We start from the raw sequence: 23,311 nt of genomic DNA on the forward strand, positions 1-23,311 counted from the left end.
TGGGAAAGCCACATGAAGATGCTGGCCTTTCTCTTCCCCTCTGTGGTGACCTTGGAAGCCACCTGTTCCAGATGGTGCAGCTAGGAGATGACCCGATCTTCCATCTGCTTGCAGTTGCCATCTCCCAGTGACTATGAAATTCCAGATGAAAGAAGTCTTTGACACCTTAAGTCACTGAGGTATCTGGGGTAACTTGTTTAGGACAGGGTCTCATAGCCCAGCGGACCTCAAATTCACTTTGTGGCCAGAGATGACCAGGAAGTTCTGATTCTCCCTTGTCCCCCTCCTGAGTGCTGAGACTGTAGGAGGCATGTGATGGTACTAGAACTTGAACCTGGGACTTTTTTGCATGCTTAATAAGTACTCTATCAACTGAGCTACATTCCCAACCAATTCTGGGTAATTTTTAACCTCTGCCTACTCTTTGTGCCTAGTTCACGATAAAACAGTTGAAGTGATATCTAAATCAGTAGATAGAGAAACATGTCTATAAGGGGGGGCCGAATGTGAGAAGGGAACAAAGAAACTGAGAATGTGGCACTTTATCACAGACAACCAGAATGGAAGGTAGAAGTAGAGCAAAAAGACAAATTCTCATGAGGCAGTTGGAACAAATGCAAATCCCTCTGTAACTATGACTCTAGACATTAACAGAGCGGATAGAGCAGCGAAAAGACATGTGCCGCAAGGTAAAACTCCAACTACGAGCTGTTTACACAAGGCACAGTTAAAATGTAGTGACAGGAAGGGTTGAAAGGCACAGGCAAAGAGATGATTCAAATAAATGGCAATAAAAACGGTAAACCTGGATTGCACCAGCAGCTGGGACCTGGGATAAAGCACCATGAGGAATGCCACTGCAAAGTTGTCCCTTTCTTCATCAGGGAGCTACGTGAGGCTCAAAACTATGTATTCGGCATTTTCACTTTTTATTACATTTATTTATTTAGTGTGTGCAAGTGTTCATGTGTGCATGTATGCATGCATATGTGTGTGGGAGCCAGAGGATATCTCCAGGGTGGTTCTTCCTCAGGTGTCATCTATCTTATTTGATTTTTGGTCTGAGACAGAGTCACTCATTGGCCTGGGGCTTTCAGACTAGGCTAGGTTGGCTGGCCTGAGCCCCTGGGATCCACACCTGTCTCTGCGTCCCCAGTGCTAGGGTTACACTCACCAGCTTTTTTACTTGGGTTCTGGGATTTGAACTCATGTCCTTAGGTTGGTACAACAAGCACCTTACCACCTGTTATTCTCCCAGCCGCTGAAACTCATCTTAATCCCTCCTGATCCCTTCCTCCCAAGACAGAAGTGATACGTCTCTCCTCTGAGCTGCTTCACAGAAGACTCATGAGTGTTTTGAGATACCCCTGGGCTTCAGAGAAGCCCAGTAAGGACAGAGTTTGCCTGCAAGTCTTCTCTCAGTCCTGTAGAGAAACATCTTGCACACAGGAAGAAATCAATAAAAATGTCATGAATGAATAAATCCAAGACTTGCCCAGTGTTCCCACTAGTCCCACCCACTGATGTGTGAGCAGAGACGGGAAGTGGGTGGCCCTGTGAAACCAGAGGCGGGGCCCTGCTAAAGGGACCCCTTTAGAGCTTCCAGCTTTCCTCATCTTGTCCCACAACTGCTCTGATTCTGCCAGGCACCATCTCCCCGGCATCACCTAGCTCTAGACCTGAAGCTTAGAGCCTGTCAGGTATCTCTGCCCAACGTCCTGCAGGTGATGTTGAGCTTGCGTAGGTATTGCAAGACATCAGTATGGGCAATCAGATGAGCAGAAAGGGGCTCTTGTCTCCATATGAAGCACCACAAAAAAGTATTGACTCTAATTCAGTCCGGCAGGAAGGAGACTGGGTCCAGAGACAGGGGGAACACTTTCACACTGTTTTTTACGAGGCAAGACGTAGGTACACCGGTTTGGCACAGCACACAACCAAAATGTAAGGGCTTACGCAAGCAGGGTGCTGTGAGTGCCATGTGTGTCAGGATGGCTCCCTAGTCCCAGGAATCCACAGAAAGGAGACAAGAAAAGCTATTAAGCAGGCCCTTCCCTGTTGTGGGATATTTGATCACACAGCGTGAAGATTTGTCACTTTTATCTCACCTACCTAAGACACCTTCTGACTGGTTTAAAAAAGAACTGAATGGCTAGCAGATAGGCAGGAGAGGATAGACTGGGCTTCCAGGCAGAGACAGGAACTCTGGGAAGAATATGAGAAGCAGGGGATTTCCCCAGCCAGATGCAGAAGTTAGACTACTGTACTGAAGAGAGATAACAAGCCATGGCAGAATGTAGATTAATATAGACAGGTTAATTTAAGTGTTAAGAGCTAGTTGGAAATAAGCCTAAGCTAAGGCCAAGCTTTCATAATTAACTGGAAGTCTCCATGTCATTATTTGGGAATTGGAAGTCCAAAGAAAGACCTTCCCCATTGCCCAGTCCCCTGCTTGGCCTGGTCTTCCTGCTAGAGTAAAGGCTAGAGCTGGTGTAGTCTAGAATCCCTGCCCATGGGAGGGCAAGGCAGAAGGATCGTGAGTTTGAAACTAGATTGTCTCAAAAGAGAGTTGTGGGAAGTGAGGGAGAGAGAGAACACTTTGCAGAGCCATACTGAGGTGACTGCTCCCTGGCCTGCTTTGAGGAGCCACCACAGTTCCTACCCAGCCTTCTCCTACCCAGCAGATGCTACTACTTCCCCTGGCTGGGCTAAATTTGAGGTCTCTCTGAGGACTTTGCTTCTGGATGCAACCCTTTGCCAGCCTGGTGCATGGGAGTGGCGAGGGGTTCCTGATTTCTACAGGAAGGTTGGAGGAGAGCCTTGAAGGGAAGGAGCCCGTGGAAAGCATCCTGAACTCCCCTACTGCAGAGGCTGGTCCCTGCAGACCCTGGAGCTCTGCCTGGAATGAAAGCATGTACCTGTGGCACTTGGTCTATGCGGAACAGCCTGGGGAGCTTCCGGCTCAGCATCTTGACACCTGGGCAGGCAAGGTGGTTGAGGTGACTTGGGCCTCCCAGCAGGTCCCACTCAGAGTTGTGGCATACCAGAGATAGCTGGTGGCTTCCCTGAAAGAGGACAGCGAAATGAAATCAGATGAGACTCCACCTAACAAATGGATAAGGTAACTGATGGCTAAACTATTGGACATTTGCTTTAGAATGATAGCAAAAAAGCCAAGATTCCCATGGCTGGGGAATGTAGCTCTGTTTGCAGAGTGCTTGCCTGGCACACATGAGGCCCTGGGTTCGATCCACAGCACTGTATAATACAGGTGTGCTGGTGTATGCCATCAATCCTGGCTTTGAGGACGTGGAGGCAGGGGGATCAGGAGGTCAAGGTCATCCTTATATCCTGGCTAACCTGGGCTATTTGAGATGCTGTCACAAAACAAAAACAAATTATTTCTTTAAAGTATCGATTCAGACTGCTTCATCCCTCACTCTGAGAATTCTAACAGGTAAGCAATTAGATCCTTCAAAGACTGATTGTTGTGGAATGTTAGTTTAAGATGTGTTACATTTGTTTATGCTGTGGAACATTTGTTTTAATGATGCAAAGATGTGATGCATTCTTTTATGTTGCATTTGTTTAACTCTGTAAAGCTGTGCCACTTTGCCTGTCTAAAACACCTGGTTGGTCTAATAAAAAGAGCTGAACAGACAGTAGATGGGCAGGACAGAGAAATAGGCAGGGCTGGCAGCAGAGAGGAAGAGGAGGATCCGGAGCCAGGTACCCAGCTACACAGCAGGGCGTGGAGTAAGAAGCAAAGAAAGGTGTACAGAAATAAAGACAAAATCCCAGAGGCAAAAGACAGATGGGATAATTTAAGCTATGAAAAGCTGGCTAGAAACAAGCCAAGCTAAGGTCAGGCATTCATAATAATAAGCCTCCATATGTATTTATTTGGAAGCTGTGTGATAGGCCCCCAAAGGAGCAAAGAGCCAAAAACATAAAAAACAAAACAAAACAAAAACACAACAATGATCGATTACTGCAATACAAAAGTTTTGCCCTTCAAAATCTGCATGGTAGAATTTAACCCCTGTGTGATATGAAGTAAGGCCTTTGGAAGGTAATGAGGTCATGAGGGTCTCACTCTTTTGAATGGAATTAGTACTCTTCTCATAAGAGACCTGAGGGAGCTTTCTTGACACTGGGCCCTGGGAGGACTCAAGGAGAAGGAGCCATCCATGAAGAAGAAAGAATCTCGGTATGCTGCCATCCTGATCTTGGACTTCTTGGCCTCCAGAGCTGGAAGTAATACATTTCCATTGTTTAGAAACTGCCCGATCTAAGGTATTTTTCTACAGACGAATGAACTGAGATCGTGGTAGAAAACCATGAGGGCTGTAGAGGACCTGAGGCCACCCACTGTCCTCTGAGGGGCGAGCAGTAGAACGCTTCTCTCAGAGTTGCTGAGCCAGAAGAGCTGAGGTTACTCAATCTGTACTCCACTACAGGCTTCCCTAGGTAGGCAGAGCAAGCTGAAGCCCGTGCCACACCGGGTGACCTGAGGAGACACTGGGGGAGGGAGGTGGTCCAGTGAGTAAATGTGTTTGACTCCAAGCCGGAAGACCCGAGTTGCATCCCCAGGACTCCCGTGGAAGGAAACAGATCAACTCCTGTAGGTTGTCCTCTGCTCCTGGACTGTGCCATTCATGCACTTACACACACACACAATAAACAAAGTGCATCAATTTTAATAAAAAACTTAAAGGACGACAAAGAACTATGCTTTAACTCAGTTGGCTCTTCCAGAGCGCTGACCACAGCTCTGTCACATGAAAGAACCAGGCCAGGCAAAAATCCAAGGAGTTTCTTGGAGACAGAGCAACTTGGAGTAAACAATAAAGTTGATCAAACACAGGATTAAGACTGTTTAGTAACTTGTAAATACTATGAATTGCAGAAACTAAAGTTCTCACACAGGCCCACAAAACAAAATTGCTGCCGTAGCACAGAGAGGACAAAGCTAGGGACTGACCACAGTGTGGATCTTCTCTCTGCCACCATCCCTGGACCAAAGCCCGCTGCTTCATCAGAGCCCCCTTTGTGTGTCCATCAACAGAGGGGAGTCCTTCCCTGCCTCTGAGCGCCCAGGGACCTTGCCTAACCTCCCTGGATCACTGGCTGCATTCCTCCTGGGACCCCTGTGGCTGGCTGGACAGGCTCACATCATGTATATACACATAGCGAAATAAATAAAAAGAAGGCACACAGCAACCTCTGGTCTCCACATGCACACATACACAAGCACATTCACCACCCACAAATAACAGAATTGACTTCAATGAAAGGGAATTACATCCTGGCATAAATCACCAAGACTGAGTTTCTCCTGAGCACTGGGAGATGATGGGAAACAGGATGTTTGTGATGTGTGTAGCCTGGGCAGCAAGTAGCAAGACACTTCTGCCAACTCAGCAAGCAGAGGCAAATTTGCAGATAAGACAGAACTTGACTGACCTGTTTCAAAAGTGCAAAGTTTCTGTTGTTACAGCATTCAAAGTGATGACACCTTTCTTATGACTATCTGTCAGCCAACATCTAACATGCCTATCTGTGTTTGTCAACAATTGCAGAAGACCAGTGGCTGATGGTGGGGAGTCGTGGCACACTGCCAGTCTTAAGCCTGTCAGACATCACTGAGCCTAGAATGAACTCCTTGATCCTTTTCGTTCTGTCTGTTGGGAAACAAGCTATTCGTTCCACAGACACTAGAAAAACCAGACTGCAACTTGCAGGATCGCCAACATTGCAGCTTGGGTTGCTGTGTCTTTTTCTCAGGGTCTAGAGACAAGCTTGAACTGAACCAAAGAGCTTTTGTTCTACTTTTAATTCCGTTGCTGTAAAGCTCTCTGATTAGAAAAAAAAAAGCAACTTAGGGGACAAAGGGTTTATTTTAGCTAAAATTTCCAGGCTATAGTCTATCACTGGCAGGAAGTCACAGTGGCAGGAGCTTGAGAGCTGGTCACATGGCATCAACAGTCAGTAGTAGAAGTGAATACATGCTCACTGGATTGTGGTCAGCTCACTTTCTTCATTCTTATGCAATTCAGGATCCCATACCTAGGGAATGATGTCACCCACAGTGGCTTAGCTTTCTTACATCAATTAATTTAAGATAATCTTGAACAAACATCTCAAAGGCCAACCCAGTATTGACTGTTGTGTCAAATTGACAATTAAGTTAACCATCACAGTTTCTAAATGAAATCCAAACACATCATAATGACACAGCTTATTAGTGCTGCATATAAGACTTCGTCTTACAGAAGTTCCTATGCCTTTAATAACAAAAGGACCGGATATGTTTCTCAGTTGGGAGAGTCCTTGCCTAGTGTGCATAAAGTTCTGGTCTTAAACCTGAGCACGGTAGAACCAAGTATAGTGGTGCACACTTGTAATACCAGCACTTGGGAGGTAGAGGCAGGAAGATAGTTCAAGGTCAGCTTTGAGGCAGAGGCAGGTTAATCTCCGAGTTCCAGGCAGCCTGGTCTACAAAGTGAGCTAGGACAGTCAGCTATATACAGAGAAACCCTGTCTCAAGAAACAAAACAATCAATGAAAAAAGTTCAAAGTCATCCATCCTTGGCTACACAGGGAGTTCCAGGGCAGCCTGGGATGTAAGACACAGCACTTCAAAAATGAAGTGTGGTGTTGTAATATATCCACAAAGACTTTCTGGAGTTACTCTGAAATAGCCTTAAAAAACATGAGAATAAAATCATGAACAGGAGGTTTCATGTTAGGACTCAAACTCAAGGGCATCCAAAAATCAATAAGAGGTAGAATCTGAACTTGGGTACCTCATTCATCTCATGATGGAGTTCCATTCTTGAGGTCTATCCCCTAGAAGACAACAACCTCAGCTGGGAAACCCCCGCCTTAAAGACTATAGGTTTATATCAACTTGACACAAGCTAGAGCTACTCTGGAAGATGGAACCGCAAATGAGAAAATGCCCCCACCAGACTGGCTTATGGGCAAACCTGTGGTACATTTTTTAAAAAAACTGATGATCAGTGTGGGGGCCCCTAGCTCACTGTGGGCCGTGCTATCAGTGGTCTGGGAACTGTAAGAAAGCAGGCTGAGCAAGCCATGGGGAACAAGCCAGTAAGCAGCATCCTCCATGGCCTCTGCATCAGCTCCTGCCTCCAGGTTCCTGCCCTGCTTGAGTTCCTGTCCTGATTTTCTATGATGATGGATTGTAAGTCACTGCAATATAAATTTAACCCTTTCCCCCCATAGCTTTTGGTAATGGTGCTTTATCACAACAACAACAATGAAAACCCTAAGGTACCCAATAAATATTGTCATATAAGGTGACCTGAAATAATCTGGTGAGTTGTTTCCCCAATGACAGGGTCCAAAAATTTAATAACTTATAGTAATATAAATGAACCGACAATCACATTATAAGCATGAGTTTATTAATTTAGACTAACACACATATAGAATCCCAAGTGTGTTTAATACAGTACTTAAAAAAGTTTCCACATTTAAATGTATTGAAGTCTTCATTTGTGTCATCACAGACAACATCTTCTTTATAAACACTGTCACTTTTTTGAGTTGCCTCACACAATTTGGTTAAAGAATACTGTCTAATCCTTTGTTCACTATATGGAGGCTCAGAAAACAGCATTCTAAAACACAACTTATCAAGTTGAGCACTTAAGTTGAGGGAGACTAGAAGGCCTCAGAAACAAGGGCTCTCTGACCTTCTCCTGCCCTGTCCTCTGTCACCTCTCTCTCCTAAAGCAAGCTGTAACACTCAGAGAGTTCATGGTCTCAGGTTCCTTTGCAGATCCTGATTCCAGGGGGCCCTGGCCCACACGCAAAAGGAGAGTATGCTGCACGGAGAGACAAAACAGATTCTGAGCAGACAGGCCTGGCTGGGGTCCCACCGATGGCCCTATGCACCAGGCCACTCTGCAATTGTATATTCCAAATGGCTGCCCACTCTTTGTAGAACTTGAACACAGTTCTCACTGAGTCTTTGGGCCTGTATCTCGCGCCATAGGAAGTGTGTGTGTGTGTGTGTGTGTGTGTGTGTGTGTTCACATTTGTGTATGTGAAGGCCACAAACAACCTTATATGTCCTCCCTCAGGTGTTGTCCACCCTTTTGTCAGACAAAGTCTCTCCCCAGCCTGGAGCTCACCTAACAGGCTGACCTATCTGCCATCCACTTTCTTAGTAATGGGATTACAAATGTGCAACTTCACACCTGGCTTTTTAAATGTAGGTTCTGAGGACAGAAGCACTTTATGGACAACCATTTCCTTTTGAAACAAGAGTCTCCTATAGTCTGGCCTTGAATTTGATGAATATGATTTTATACATTGGCTCCTGCATCCAACTCTCAGGTGCTGGGATTGTAGGTGTACTTAAAAATAACTCTGCCAGCCGGGCGGTGGTGGCGCACGCCTTTAATCCCAGCACTCGGGAGGCAGAGGCAGGCGGATCTCTGTGAGTTCGAGGCCGGGCTGGACCGACAGCCTCCAAAACAATACAGAGAAACCCTGTCTTGTAAAACAAAACAAAACAAAACAAAAAAAACTCTGCCAATATCTTTGCTGTGTAAATCTCTCATCTGCCCAAGTAGCCAGACTTGCAGTCTCTAACTGATCAGAGTGCACCACCACTCTTGGGCTTGGTGTGTGCTGAGGAAACATCTACTGAGCCACATCAACTCATTGTGCTTTTCCTCTTACTAACCTAACATAGGATGGGATATTGGCTGTGGCCCTTATGATGGTGAGGAAAGGGATCTCACCTTTCCACCCCTCACAGTTCAAAAGCTGCACTTTTGAAGATGTGCTCCGCACTGACTGCTGAAACTGCATCCTAACACACAGCCACTCATGTGCTGTATTATACTGTTCAGGATCTGCTTTGAAATACTTTACATGGCAGGATTGGAGTGATGGCTCAGGGCTTAACAGTACCTGCTGCTGTTGCAGAGGACCTGAGTTTGGATCCTAGGACCCACATGGGGTAACTTAAAACCACCCACCTGTAAAGGCTAGGTATCTGGAACTCAATCAGATGTTTAAAGCATGCAACTGTCACAGAATTGCATGCCTTGGGGGGAGAGGGAGATCAGTTCACAGCCCTAGAAATTAATAAAGGAAAAGGTTCTTTATTAAAAGCACATAACCGGTTCTGGCTAACACACAAAAAGGAAACTGACCTCGCACAGAACGTTTTGCCAGTTATATAGGACTTAGCCTTATACTTCCCACATACAATGTCATCCTCAAATGTCCTTCAGGTCCTGGCCCCAGGTCACACTTTGAACAATTAAACAGACACAGGAGACTGCCAGTGTAGCTGCTTGGGCAGATGAGAGATTTACAAAGCAAAGTATTGGCAGAATTATTTTAAAGTACAACAGTGTTGTTCTTTTGAACAGAACCTTCTTGCTACAGTTTCTAACCAGCCTGGCCAGCACATGACTTACCTTCCAGCCCTATTGGAGATGCTGCTTCTTTAGCTGAGTCCTACTTTGTGTAACTTAGTATTTCCTGAGCAAGCATATTAGTAAATCCTTTATAGCATGAATGTTATTACTTCCGGCTCCTTCTGCATCATTATCAGTGGCCTCAGGTGAACTCTCAGGCAAGGTGTGCTTGAGAGACCCCAAAGGACAGGCAGCCTGTTCTGACGTCCCTATGACGCCCTCATGCAGCTTTGCTTAAACAAATACGGGTGGCAGAAACCCAGCGCCAGCTTCTCACTGTGCTGGGCTAGTGATGGGCATGGAGGCGGGAGGGATGGTCCAACTGTCCCCATGCACCTCTAAATACCAACTGAGCCCAGGATGGCATTTCAATGACCTTTCAGACACTGTTAGCTGGAAGGCACACCACCATTTTCATGTACCAAAAAGAGAGAAAGTAGTGCCAATTATAATCAGGAGATGCTGTTGACTGGAAATGAGTTCCAATTTTAGAACTGCTAAAATGTTAGACTGGTGGGGGGCGGTGGCTAGAGAGAGATGGTTCAGTTATGAGCGTGCTCATTATACAAGCATGAGCCTAAATTCAATCTCCAGTACACATGTAAATACGTGTCTGTAATTCCAGCACTGGGGAGGTGGGAACACGGAGGTAGGAATAGGAGACTACTTGGGGCTCTCAGGTCAGCCCGCCTTGCAAATAGTGAGGGTTAATACTGTCAATGTGACAGGATCTAGGATCACCTAGGAGACAGGCCTCTGGGCATGCCCATGAGGGATTATCTTGATTAGGTTAAGAGAGTTGGGAAGGCCCACCCTAATGGGCTTTGTTCCTGGACTGTATAAAGAGGAGAAACCAGGCTGAGTACCAGTGTGCCTCTTTCTTTAGCAAGCTCTGGCCACTAGGATTTGCCCTGAGGTTGAAGGGCTGGACCCTGGAACTGTGAGCCCCCAAGTAAAGTCTTCCTACTTTAAGTTGCTTTTGTCAGGGCATTTTATCACAGCCACAGGAACACAACTAAGACAGTGTTTAAACATCCGGGGGAAGAATGCATGGACCTGTGATGAAGGAGCCTTGGGATGAGGGGCAATGATGCCTTAGGTCTACCTGAATGGTCACTCTCTGAGCCTATTACTCAACTCTTCAAGAGACCATCAGGAGTATCTAAACTTTTACTTCAATAGAAGGCTACAGTCTCTCATCCTCCCCAACATCACCTCTCCATCCACACTTCTCTCCCATGCTGGGTGCCTCCTCAAGGAATCCCAAGCACTGCTAACTGGGAAAGCATCACTCTGTCAGGATGCCATCCTCAAACAGTTTAGTGATCAGCATACAGGAACATGATTCTTAAGAGACTCGAGACTCAGCTATGACACATTTCTTAGTTTTTAGAAAATACTATGTCAGATAACAAAATTATGGGACTCAAGACATTAGGAGCACTAGCTGCTTTCCCACAGATCCAGCAACCACATGGTGACCCACAACCACCTCTAATGAAATCAGAAGTCCTCTTTTGGCATGCTGGCAAACATGTGCACCCATACACATAAAACACACAAATAAATCTTTCGTGCATATCTTTAATCCCAGTACGCAGGAGGCAGAGGCAGTTGGTCCTCAGAGCAAGTTCTAGGACATCCAGGGCTGCACAGAGAAACCCTCTTGAAAAAATTTTAAAAATAAAGGAAAAGGACAAATAATAAAATTACTCTCTGTTAATAATTTTTCTTTGGGGTAAATAATTAAAATAAAATAAATAAAATAATTATATTTTCAGGGGCTCCAAGGAGTCCTTGGTTTTAGACTTAGCCATGAAATATCAGGAAAACACTGAGCAGCATGGACTCAGGATCTGATGGATGTGATTGTGTGGAGGGGCCTTTCAGACAAGACTGATCTGAAAACCAGTGTTACAGAGGGACTTCGGGGCCTGCAGAAGGTGGTAGGGAGATGCTCAGAGGCACCTGCATCACCTCTCTGCTTGTCCTCAGAAACCAATCTGCGAGGCTGGATGCTGGTACCCATCAGAGCCCAGCCTCCTAGGCGTGGCAGGAGAGGCTGACTTCTTTACCCAGCACTTTAAGGCATAAGCCCTGAGCATGGAGTGGAGGCTCTTGGGGAACTCTAAGCACGGGGCTGGTGAGATGGCTCAGGTACAGGTGCTTGCCATGTAAGACCAGCATGGACAGGATGTCACAAGGGAGACTGTGGCTCAAAGCAGCAGCAATAAAGTCATCAAAAACCTGTGCACTGTGGCACACGCTGCAGTCTCGGCTACTCAGGGGATGGAGGCAGAAGGATAGCTTCCATCTACAAGTTCAGGCTGGGAAACAAACAAACAAAAAACCAATCTAAAAAAGAAGCATGAGGCCAGCAAGGTAGCTCAGCAGGTAGAGGAGCTTGCTGCCAATCCCGACAACCTGCATTTATTTCCTGGGACCCACATGGTAGAAGGAAAGAACCAATCCCAAGGTTGTCCTTTGATCTTACATGCATGCCCTGGTACAAATGTGCCTCCAAACACTCTCTCTCTCTCTCTCTCTCTCTCTCTCTCTCTCTCTCTCTCTCTCTCTCTCTCTCTCTCTCTCTCTCTCTCACACACACACACACACACACACACACATACACAAATGAAATAAAAATTTAAAGCAGCTGGGCAGTGGTGTGAATACCTTTAATCCCAGGACTCAGGAGGCGGAGGCAGAGGCAGGAAGATCTCTGTGAGTTTGAGGCCAGTATGGACTATAGAACTAGTTCCTGGACAGCCAAGGCTGTCTAAGAAAACAAATGAGAGAAATATTTGTATATATTTTCCCCAAAGACACCACAAAGTACATGGAAAGACGCTTCAGCACTAACTGTCCCAGGAACATACAGCCCAAACCACAACACAGCACTTCACCTCCATTAGGATGACTACTACACAAAATAATTTGATGGAGTGTTTCCTGGGGAGATAGCTCAGTTAGTAAAGACTGTTCCCTGACCATGAAGACCTGAGTTTAAACCCCTGGCACACACATAAAAAGCCAAGTGCAGCAGTGTGAGACTTTAATCTCATCACTGGAGAGGAAGAGACAGGCGGGTCCCTGGTGCTCACTGACCAGTCAGCCTAACTAAATCAGTGAGCTCTGGATTCAGTGAGGGACTCTGCCTCAAACGATAAAGTTGAGGACAGCACCCAATTTTGACTTCTGGCCTCCACACATAAACACGTGTCTTGCACTCATATCAACACGCAGAATGGTAAGTTTTATGTAATATACTTTCACCATAATAAAAGAAGTATTTTTAAAAAGCATGCATATTATTGTCTGGTCCATAATTCAGTTATGGATACTTTAATATAAAAATGTATTATCTCCAAATCTAGAAAAGAAAAACACCCACGTATTGTAGGTTTCCTATTGCTGCCAAGCACTCTCTTTGTAGAGAAGCACAGACTTCCAGCCCACCCTTTTTGCTACTATATAGCCAGACACTCTAGATAGGAAGGACTTCCCTGAGGTCACTGGACGAGGTCTGCCAAAGTCAAGATTAAACAAGCTCTCTAAGCAACAATGGGAATCTGTACATAGATGTCTGCAGAACTGGAAAATCCAGTAGCCCCACCCGGTGGGAGCCCAAACCTGAAGCCACCCAAGAGGGAAAGAGCAACCTCACAGGACAGCCAGCAAGCATGTTGCATCTGATGTCACCCCTTAGCTAAATGACATGCTCCTGATCTGAGAGTCAGGCTGCAGTCAGGATGTCCGAGGCCACCTCAGCGAGCAGAGACAGCTTCCAGACAGTTCACCATTGGTGAGAGTTGGGCACTAGGTCCCTTCCCACTGTGTCTTCTGTCCAAAGTGCAGGTCAGATGCAGCCAATAGGCCACAAAGTTGATTTCCTGAGTTCCGTCTAGCCTGGGAAAGACTAGAACAGAAAATATCAGGGGAGGGACCAGCATCTGTGACACCTCTTGGGGTGGGAGTTTGGAACCTAGAAACCACAGTTGTGCACATATGCATCGGTGCTACTGGGGACCAGCCATGGCTTTCATCATCTTTGGTGATATTTGTGAACTGAAAAAGATTCCAGACCACCAGCCCTGGAGAACATCTGATCAACAAGAGTTCAGCCAAACTCTGGGACACTCAGGTGTCTAGCCAGATCCCAGTGGGGCAGGGGTGGCTGTACAGGCTCCAGAGGAGTGCAGCAGCTGATAGCTACACAGGAGCTATTTCTGCAGGCAGCCCCAAGAGAAGCCCTCTGCTAGACTTGGCCTGCACTAGAGGCAATAGGCTCAGTGCTCACCTGCAGGCCAGCTCACCTGAGGAGTCCCAGCGGGCCACCCAGGGGGAGCCTGCACCTGGATAATGGCCACTCACAACCACTCTTCTGCGGTTCCCTGGGTGTCTACTCTGGCCAGGCTTTGGGGCCTGTCCACATCTCAAACATCTCCTGAGACCTTCAAGGCCTAGTCATGTTTGCCTCCTCCAGGAGGAACACCAATCCCTTCTTAGTCTCACTCAGACCCCACCAACCCCTCCAAGTGGTCTTAGGGTCACAGCTGCAGGTTCAGCTTCTCTGCTTACCAGCTGGTACCCTTGAACATGCGGTTTCGGTTGAATAACTCTGCCGCAAGCATGCCTACAGCAAGCTGCTCACTGAGTGAACGGGACTGCTCCACTAACACGATGCACCATTCCAAGTCTTGAAGGTGCGGTCACTTTGACGGCCTCTGTTTAGATGGCTCAGCTGAAGACAGGGACTGGTCTGTTTTATGAGACTCTATAAAACCTTACACCCACTATGAGTAAGGCCCCAGGCAAATGGGGCCTATAACCATGCAGAGCCTTGGTAAGTCCCTCAGAACAACGGGAACTGGTGAAGGACTGGGTCAGATGTTCTGTGGACATAGGGGCAAAGCTGGGTGGAGGAGTCCCGAAGGGTATTTTCATGAAGGAAGCACCAGCGGAGGGCTAGGCTGGCTTTGCTGTGAGATTAGTATGTGTGCAAAAGGAATGTGAGAGCTCAGGGAGAGAACACAGCAGCGGAAGGAACAGTTTGAACCAAGGAAGGTACAAAGAGTGACATGACCTCAGAGCTCCTTTAACTGAAAGAGACCTATGCACCCATTCTGGCTACGCAGAGGAAGAGCTGGGGTGTGTGTGTTGGGGGTGGTGAGAGGGAACCTGAATCTCCCAACACATGTGGGGTGTAGCTTTATAAGGGATGGGCATTCTCAGCTACTTTTCCTTCTCAACTGTTTCCCCAAGCCTGTGGTTTCACACCCTCCCAGTGGAAAGCTGTGAGGCCAGGCAAGGAAGAGGCGGGTGTGGCATGGGATCCCACCCATCTCCCTTCATCTCTTTCCCCATTCCTGCCCCGCAGGCCTCAGCCAGTCTGCAAACAGGCTTGCCAGCCACGCCCTGAGCTTTCCCTTTGCTCTGCTTAGAGTGCTTAGCCCCTCCCAGGCGCGCCCCTCCCAGGCCAGTCACCAATCCAGGTGTGGTGAGGGCAGGGCTGTCTTGGTCTGGGAAGGCTGCCAGTGGTAGCTCTCAGGGTTCTCTACAGAGTGGCCCAGACTGGGACTCCTAAGCCGGCCACATCTTAGGGAGTCTTCAGCAGCCTGAATCCAGGAGGGAGACGAGACAGACAGACAGACACACTTGCAGAGACAGAGCTCTAAAAGAGTAGAGCGAGCAGGAAGAGCTGAATACGGGGTGGGGTGGAACTCAGAGAAGGCAGGGAGTGCAAGACAAATGGCCTTCTGCCTTCTAAAGTGTTTTTAAAACCAGAAGCATAGTGTAATGACGGCCATGTGACATTATGCATTGGTCAGAGGCACAGAAAGCACAACACAGAAGAAGCCCTAATAGAAACAAAGACCCTGGCTAGTAACCGTGTATTAGTATTGATTTGTTCACATTTAATGGCTAGGGCTAGGTATCCTAAAATGAGATGGAGGCAGGAGGAACAGGAGTTCAAGACCAGCCTTGGCTATCTGAGGCTTTGTCTTTTTTCTTTTTTAAGTATCAATATCTATATATACATCTATACATCCCATTTTAACGACAGGTGTCTGGAGGTACAGTGGAGGGAACACAGGGAAGGCACTTCACCTTTTGTACAATTTTTCCTGTAAATTTAGGATGATGAGTCTAAGTAACTAAATCTATTAAGGACAAACATACAAGCTGGGGTTGGATCTCAGTTGGTGAAGTGCTTGCCCGGCATGCACAAAGCCCTGGGTTGGATTTCCAGCATTTCATAAACGGGGTGGAGTGGGCAAGCCAGAAATCTCAGTACCCAGGAAGTGGAGGATGGGAGTTCAAGGTTACCCTCCACTACATAGCAAGCTGGAGACCAGCCTGGAACATTCGAGATGAAACCCTGTCTCAAAAAAAACAAAAAACAAAAACAAGCAAACATGACATTTTCAAAGAATTACTTAAAAGATTGTATGAAAACAAACAAACAAAACCCAGGCCTACATTTAAGGAATTGGGAGTCTTCACATAGAAGCCTTGAGCCCCAGTTCTCTTGATAAACATGAAGCACATAGTTCTGGGCTGCCTGGTCAGATTACAAAATCAAGTATCCAATCACAAGGAGAGAAACAGTAAATTCAGCTCAGCGTTCAGAGCACACAGTGACACAGACCCCCATTTCCCATGGGATTGGAAGAAATGGGAGCCCCAGGAGAGTTAGGAGGCCCAGGGTAGTTTCCAGAGCTGTGACCAGGGGTTAGTGAGACAGCTCAGTGAGTAAAGGGGCTTGCTGCCAAGCTCAATGACCCGAGTTCAATCCCTGGGACCCACATAGTGGATGGAGAACGCTGACTCTGTGGGTTCTCTGACTTCCACATACATGCTGTGTCATACATGTGGTCCCCACAATCATCAATGTAGTTTTAAAAACCCATGACCATGTCTCAGAGCAGAAGTTAAAGCTTCTATAAATTTGAGAGACACAAAGAGGGAACTTTCAGAAGCCAAGAAACACCTGGGTTTCCCCAAAGGAGAGGAACACAGATAAAGAGCCTATGAGATGCAGAAAGTCAGGCTGATGGCACTGGTGAGGCAAAACAAAGTTGGGGTAGGGTGAGGACCAGGATTCATCCTGAGTCTCGGGTTCCCTTGCTTGTCATTAGAAGAATTGTGGTGTGAGAAAGAAGCCCCCCACTCCCATACTCTAGTGTACATCAGACTCAAGGACCATCCATGGTCCCACTGATGTTAAGATGGTAGGAACTGGAGCCTCTAAGGAACAGGGAGGGAAAGGAGGGCAAGACTTTGAGAGGGAGGGAATGGACTCTGTGTGGGATCGTGAGGTGAACCCTCCCCTCCCTCCAGTGCAGCAGCCTCAGAGGCCTGAGAGTCTACTGGGTAAGCCCTAGATCTTCGACGAGGACAGCATCACTCTGTGCAGTTTCAGTGACCCATGATCAACTTCGCCTCAAAAATACTAGCATTTATTTTTGATCTTTTGGAAGAAAGAAATACTGCCCATACAACTTTTGTTACAGGATATCATTGTAATTGTTCTGTTTCTATGACTGTTGTCAATCCACTAGTGTACCTGATTTCTTTTAAAAATTACACTAATTGTGTGTGTGTGTGTGTGTGTGTGTGTGTGTGTGTGTGTGAGTGTGGGTATGATTTAGAAGTGAGAGGACAACTTATGGGAGTCGGTTTTCTCTTTTTGTGCTGTGGGTCCTGGGGATCAACTCAGGTCACCAGACTTGGAGGCAAGTATATCATCTGAGCCATGCTGCTGCCCACCACACCACCCCCAACAGTGCTAAATTTCTATATTAATCTTTATCATGAATATAGTTATCAGAAAAGAAACGGGAGACATTGCATTAGCAGTTTGGTAACACCCATGGCTTTAGGCATCCCAAGTCTCAGAATGTACCCCCAGTGGATAAGGGGGACTACTGTGTACAAGCCGATCTGTTTAGAGTGACGGTGACAGAGGGGCTGAGTGGCAAGTGGCCAGGATGAGCTGGATGAGGAGTCAGAGCCTCCCCATCACAACCAGGGAAGCACAGGCTGCCTGGTCTGCCAGGACCAGAAGCCCCAGGATGGTGGCAGGGGCAGTAGCAGATACCAGAGACAGACAAAGTCCAGTGTCCAGAGTGCTAACACCTGCTGGACGGAATCTTAGCAGGCCAATCTTCAGTGCTCGCTCTCTCACCTCCCTGTGTGCTTGGACGATGACCCACTCGTTCATGCTCTTATGCTGTGAACAAGGACAGCAGAAGTGGCACTAACTCTTAAGAAGATGGGCATGGTGCTTGGCGGGGAATAAGCGCCATCAAGGGTGGTCACTAACCTAGCTGCAGCTTCAGCCGTCTCAGCTCTGAGGATGGCCCCCAGCCTCCCTTCTGCCCTGTGCTTATAAAACCTCTGAAGACAGAGAACATCCCTTCAGTCCCGACACACGCCCCCCTCACCGCACTGACATCCCCCCTCCCCAAGTGCTGCTGGTACTGAACCACGAATGAAGCTAGCAGGAGGTTGCCATGGTGACCTCCCAGCTGGGCATTAGGACTCAGGGAGGGAGCTAAACCTTTTTTTTTTTTTTTGTCTTGCCAACTATGGCAGCTATTCTAAATATTTACCGCTAGGCAGTGACTGAACATCTGGAAAAGCCCGGGTGCCTTTCCTCAGCACACTGCACAGAAACCCTGCCATGGCATACCCATGCAAACCTGGACCAAGCCACTATGAAAAATGTTACAGACCTGTGGTAACTGACAGGAAACCAAGTCATGACAAGTTGCTTAAGGAAAACCGGGTTATGTAATGGTGTAAATCTTGTCACACCATCCATATACAGACTCGTTACATTTAACAGCTTGTATTTATGGACAGAAAACAGAAATGCTTGGAAGGCTGTTCCTGAAAGTGTTGGCTGGGGTTCTCTTAAGTCAGTGGGGGCAGGGCGACCAACCTAGGGGCTTCCCTTCCTAAGTTGCCTCCCACCAAACCACACACAGATAGTGCTGCCTGCAAGGCTACCGCACTGTTTAAGGAAGCAGATGGGTGGGTCTTTTGAGTCTCGGCAGGTCTTGGAAGGTGAACCTGTGTCAGTCAACTCAGCGATGTAGATGTTGAGATTCCTGAGAAAGTCACGTTTGACCTTCTTGTGGGTCCCTGTCCCATCTCCTGGCCCAGCAAAAGCACTGGCCTGGGAGTTCCCCATTCTGGGTAGCTGAGGCCTGAGGGCTACTGTTGAAAGGTTTAGGCATCTGGGAAAGTCACAATTCCTAGGGCGGAAGGCCCAAGTTTCTCCCTCAGTTTTCACCACAGGTGAGGGTTGGGTCCACAGTGGAAGCACTGGAGAAACCATCAGCAGGTCATATTGATTACCCACAGCAGGCAGCCACCTACCTCAGGGCGAGTGGATGTGAGCTCCAGGAGGCCTTGGGAACCCCAGTATCTCTTCATTGTCCCTGAAGCCTCATGGTCCACACCTTACGCTCTTACAAGAAAGCCCCCCGAATGGGCATGGTGGTGCACACCTGCAGTCCCAGCACTGGAGAGCCAGAAGCAGGAGGATGGAGCCCAGGCCCGTCTAGGCTACAAACATGACCCTGTCTCAAAACTAAAATCACGCAGTCCCCTCCAGAAGGTCCTGGATGACCCCAAATCCTCAGTGTGCCCTCCAGACACCCATGGTCCACCCCTGCCAGCCTGCCATGCTTCCCTTACCTGCTCATCGCCTCTGTCCGGAATGCCAGGAACTTTCTCCACACTCTTGTGATTATCATTGCCTAGCCACCCTCCCCCACCTTACCTTTAGTGTGAGTGTGTGTGTGTGTGTGAAAATGTGCACACCTACCCGTGTGTACTTTCACACGGAGGCTGAGGACAGCCTCAGGTGTCATTTCTTCAGTTCACAAAAAACAAAACAACAACAACAAACCCCAACTTTTCCAGGCAGGTAGATCTTTGAGTTCAAGGCTAACCTGGTCTACAGAATGAGTTTCAGGGCAGCCAGGGATACACAGAGAAACCCCATCTTGAACACCCCCCCAAATACTTATAACAAAATGACCCTAGCAACATTTTTTTTAATGTAAAGATTCTGTCTGCTTCCAAGGTATCAAATGACACCCCCTCTTGGTTTTACCCTGAAAACGTTGTGGCTTCAAAGTGTACACAGCAGAGTACTTGAGTAGCATGCATAAGGCCCAGTTCCATAATATATACGTCAGTAAGTAAACACGCAGTATAGGTTTTAATGTTCCAGAAACTTCAATTCTGTTCATCTGCTAACTCAGTCCAAATGAAAATGTACATTTTTATAAATTTTCTTTTACTTGGTGTTCAAAAATCATTTCTGTATCTCAAATGATGAAATATCCACTGTTTCATGTGTTTGAAATGCCATTTTGCAAAGTACGAATATGGGATGGATATAGGAATAGCCTGCTCCGGTGTTAAAGAACCCTGTGTGTACTATCGGAAATGACGGGAAAACCAAGTGTCCAGACCACCCAGGGAGTTTTGCAGTATTATACCTCAGTTATCTCAAGCTCTTGGGGACTCATGGGAGGGGATGCCAGGTGACTGCAAGGCTCAGCAAGAACCAGAACCCCCAGGTTCTGGTCCCCAGGAAGAGGGAAGGAAGGTACAGAACTACTGCCTTATTGATGGCACCGTGGCACCCAGTGCCAGGGTTCTCTGAGGTCACGGCCCCCCAGGGCAGGTGCCATAGCAGGCTCCTCCCTAAGGAACTATAACCACAGGCCTTGACTGCTGGTGCCAGCTTCCCAGACTGCTGGGGAAGGCTGGTTCTACCACCACCTCCTCTCTGGCTGCTAATCTAATCAGAAGGCAGCCTGAGACAAAGCAGCCACAGTGTGGAAGTGTAGACAGGAGAAGATACAGAGAGAAGATAAGCATTTTCACACTTGAAAGTGTAGTGCAGTCAGCCCTTCGGGGGTAGAAACTAAACCCCAGAGAAGAGTCAGGACACGGCAAGAGTGGTAACCATCTATGGGCTTGGGCTCCCCACTTTGAAGAACAGCTTGTAGCTCTTGGTTGGGAGTTGATCCTCACATGAGGTAATGAGAGGTGGATAGAAGGGTCCTGGAGACCTTCAGAAAGCCATCCCAAACACACGGAAATCTGTTGGTTCTCCCCAGCACCAGCCCCTCCTCTCAGGCCTACCTCTAGCGTTCTGAGTCAGAGGCCCCAGTGTACCTGCAGAACTTCCATTAAGTACCACTCGCTGGTTTTCTTCAGATCCTATACATCTTTTGCCTTTAACGTCTCATGTTCAGTTTCCAGGCACAGCCAGCTAAGGGGCATCGTCCTTGAGTGCCTATTCTCTGTAGCCTTGAGCACGCTGGGAGACCGGGCTACACAACAGAAGCCAGAAGCACAAGGACCAAGGGGACAGTGGGTGACGGGGGACAGCCACTGAAGAAGACTCACTTCACAGGCTACTCTGCAGACTCTCAGGAGGTACAAGCTCAGCACTGGAGTCACCGAGAGGCCACGTGTCAGTCCTCTTAGCTGCCCTCAGAGAGAGAAGCCCCTTTGCTGAGGTGACAAGACATCCAGCAAGGGACAAACAAGTCTGAGAGCACTTTTCCTGTGGAGCTCACATCACAGGGGCCATTTATCTGCCACAGGCCCTGCCTTATCCTTCCTGTGTGCCACTCCCGTGGCTTTACATGCCCTTGCACACGCCCCTCACCTGCCTGGGAAATCCCATTTCTTCCTTCGTCGAGCTCCTCTCTCCACTGACCCCATATGGCTGGCACCTTAGGCTCAAGGCTGGTCCTAGAGCCCAGCTGACCCAATCTAGGTGGCACTCCTGCCTCTTCCTCTGCTGAATCCTCAGCCAAGCAAAGAAACCATGGAAATGTGAAGTATACATAAAGAGCTGTCCAAGGCTCAGGAAGGTCCAGAGAGGGTACCCAGGGCAAGGCTGTGGGGTTCAGAGCAAGAGGGCTGTGGACAGAAGCAGGATTAAGCTAGATCCCAAAGCCAATCTCATTTTGGCAGAATTTCCCCTGGGAAAGCTGAGACCTAGAGCAGGGGAAGCAGGCCCTGGGGTGGAGATGCTAGGGATGGAGCACAGCGTGGTGGTGGTGGTGTGGTGTGTGTGTGTGTGTGTGTGTGTGCGCGCGCACACATGGACATGTATGCACATGTGCGGGTACACACAAGCCCATGTGTAAAGCCAAGAAACAGCACCCCTAAGTGCACTCTAGCTCCAGGCCACTGGGGTCCAGAGCAAGGGCACAGGGAAATGGCATTCCTTTCCCTTCAGATTGATGTATGCACCCGTGAAACACATTCCTCGGCAACCATTAACTCCTAGCTTCATCTACCGAACTTGGGTGTGGCGGTTATTATCCAGTCAAACTATGGGTGAATCGGTTCACATTATCAGTAGCAAGAGGCCACACCCTGAGGGTAGGCGGGAAGAGGGCAGTCACAGACCAAAGGAAGTGTGAATTTTCAGGCAGAAGGTCACCTGAGGGGCTGGCAGGCACTTAGGCTCCCAGCTGCAGCTGGAGGACGGGGCGGGGCTGTCCGGGCCCACCTGGGAGAGGACATAACTTGCAAACAGACCCAAACCCAGTGAGCAGTTGGACATGGGAAGCCAGGTGGATGCCCTCACGGCACTGACTGTTCATGTGGTGACATGGCCGGCACTACCTGACTCAGTTCCACGAGCTGAGTGTCCCGAAGCCCTTCTGAGCCTCCTGTCATCTGTTTGACAGGAGCTAGAGTATCCTTGGAGACAAACCCCTGGGCATGTCTGTGAGGGAGTTTCCAGATCAGGTAAGTTGAGGAGAGAAGATCAATCTTAGGACTCAGTAGCATCATTCCCTGGGCCAGGCTCCCCACTGAATAAAAAGGAGGACAAAAGCTGAGTACCAGCATTCATCTCTATCCCCCGACTTCAGATGCAATGTCACCAGCTGCCGCCATTTCTTCTTTGCCATGATGGGTCCTATCCCCACCCCCCAACTATAGTGTGAATGGACCCTCCCTTCCTTGGACTGCTTTTGTCAGGGGTTCTGCCAGAGGCAGCTCAGTGGTTAGAGCACTTGTTTCACAGGACCCAGGTTCAATTCCAGCACCCACATGGCTGTTCACACTGTCCATAACTTCAGCTGCAGGAAATCCAATGTCCTCTGTTGACTTCCATGGGCTCCAACCATTCACAGGGTGCACAGGCAAACACGTAAGCAAAACATTCATACATGGGAAAATGAAATAAATCTAAAACCAACAGCAACAAAGCAACAAGAAAAGCAACTAATGCAGAGATGATGTGGCTTGGAAACTTCACAGCATCAGTTCGCAGTCCACGGAGAACTGCTTCTTTGGTAGACTTACACCCTGCTGAGTGTTGCATGCATGCTTCCACGCACAGGGGTGTTCGATACACAATTGTGTGCAATCCGGATTCAACTACGGCAAGCACAGCCGTAGCGGTGGAGATTGAGCCCCATTCCCACCACCGCCGCCTTCTCCAGCTGTCCCAGGCTATAAAGTAGACGTTAAGAGTATCCATTTTCCCCGTGAGCACAGACAGGATGCGTCCTGCTCACCAATGTCCTGTGTAATCCATTTTACAATATTTGCATGCCCAGTGGCTGACACGGGACATTAGGTTATTACTCTAGCATTAGAAAACACAAGGTGGTTTTGTTGTTTTTATTTTAAGGGCTAAAGTAAAATGTACCACTCAAGAGCTAGTGAAGAGGGGCGCGGGAGATGGCTCAGCCCTTAAAGTGTTTTGTGGAAGCAAGAAGACTGGATCCTAAGCACTCCCTTAAATACTGGGCGGGGTGGCAGGGGCCTATGAGGCAGAG

General features: G+C 47.9%; 1 protein-coding gene across 2 annotated transcripts in view; it reads right to left on the minus strand.

The window, feature by feature from the left end:
- Paqr5 (progestin and adipoQ receptor family member 5) overlaps positions 1-23,311 on the minus strand; it is a 72,656-nt gene that overhangs the window by 31,028 nt on the left and 18,317 nt on the right. Inside the window, exons 1-2 of one of the 2 annotated variants that reach the window (XM_040739845.1) lie at positions 20,676-20,705; positions 2,919-3,065 (exon numbers count right to left, since the gene is read on the minus strand). In XM_040739845.1, coding sequence (XP_040595779.1) covers positions 2,919-3,065; positions 20,676-20,690 — 162 coding nt within the window. In that variant the 5' untranslated portion in view covers positions 20,691-20,705. Of the gene's footprint in view, positions 1-2,918; positions 3,066-20,675; positions 20,706-23,311 lie in introns of those variants that run through there. The other variant, XM_040739844.1, reaches the window with a different exon arrangement.

This window comes from Mesocricetus auratus, unplaced genomic scaffold, assembly GCF_017639785.1.
Source record: "Mesocricetus auratus isolate SY011 unplaced genomic scaffold, BCM_Maur_2.0 Super-Scaffold_100691, whole genome shotgun sequence".
NCBI lineage: Eukaryota > Metazoa > Chordata > Mammalia > Rodentia > Cricetidae > Mesocricetus > Mesocricetus auratus.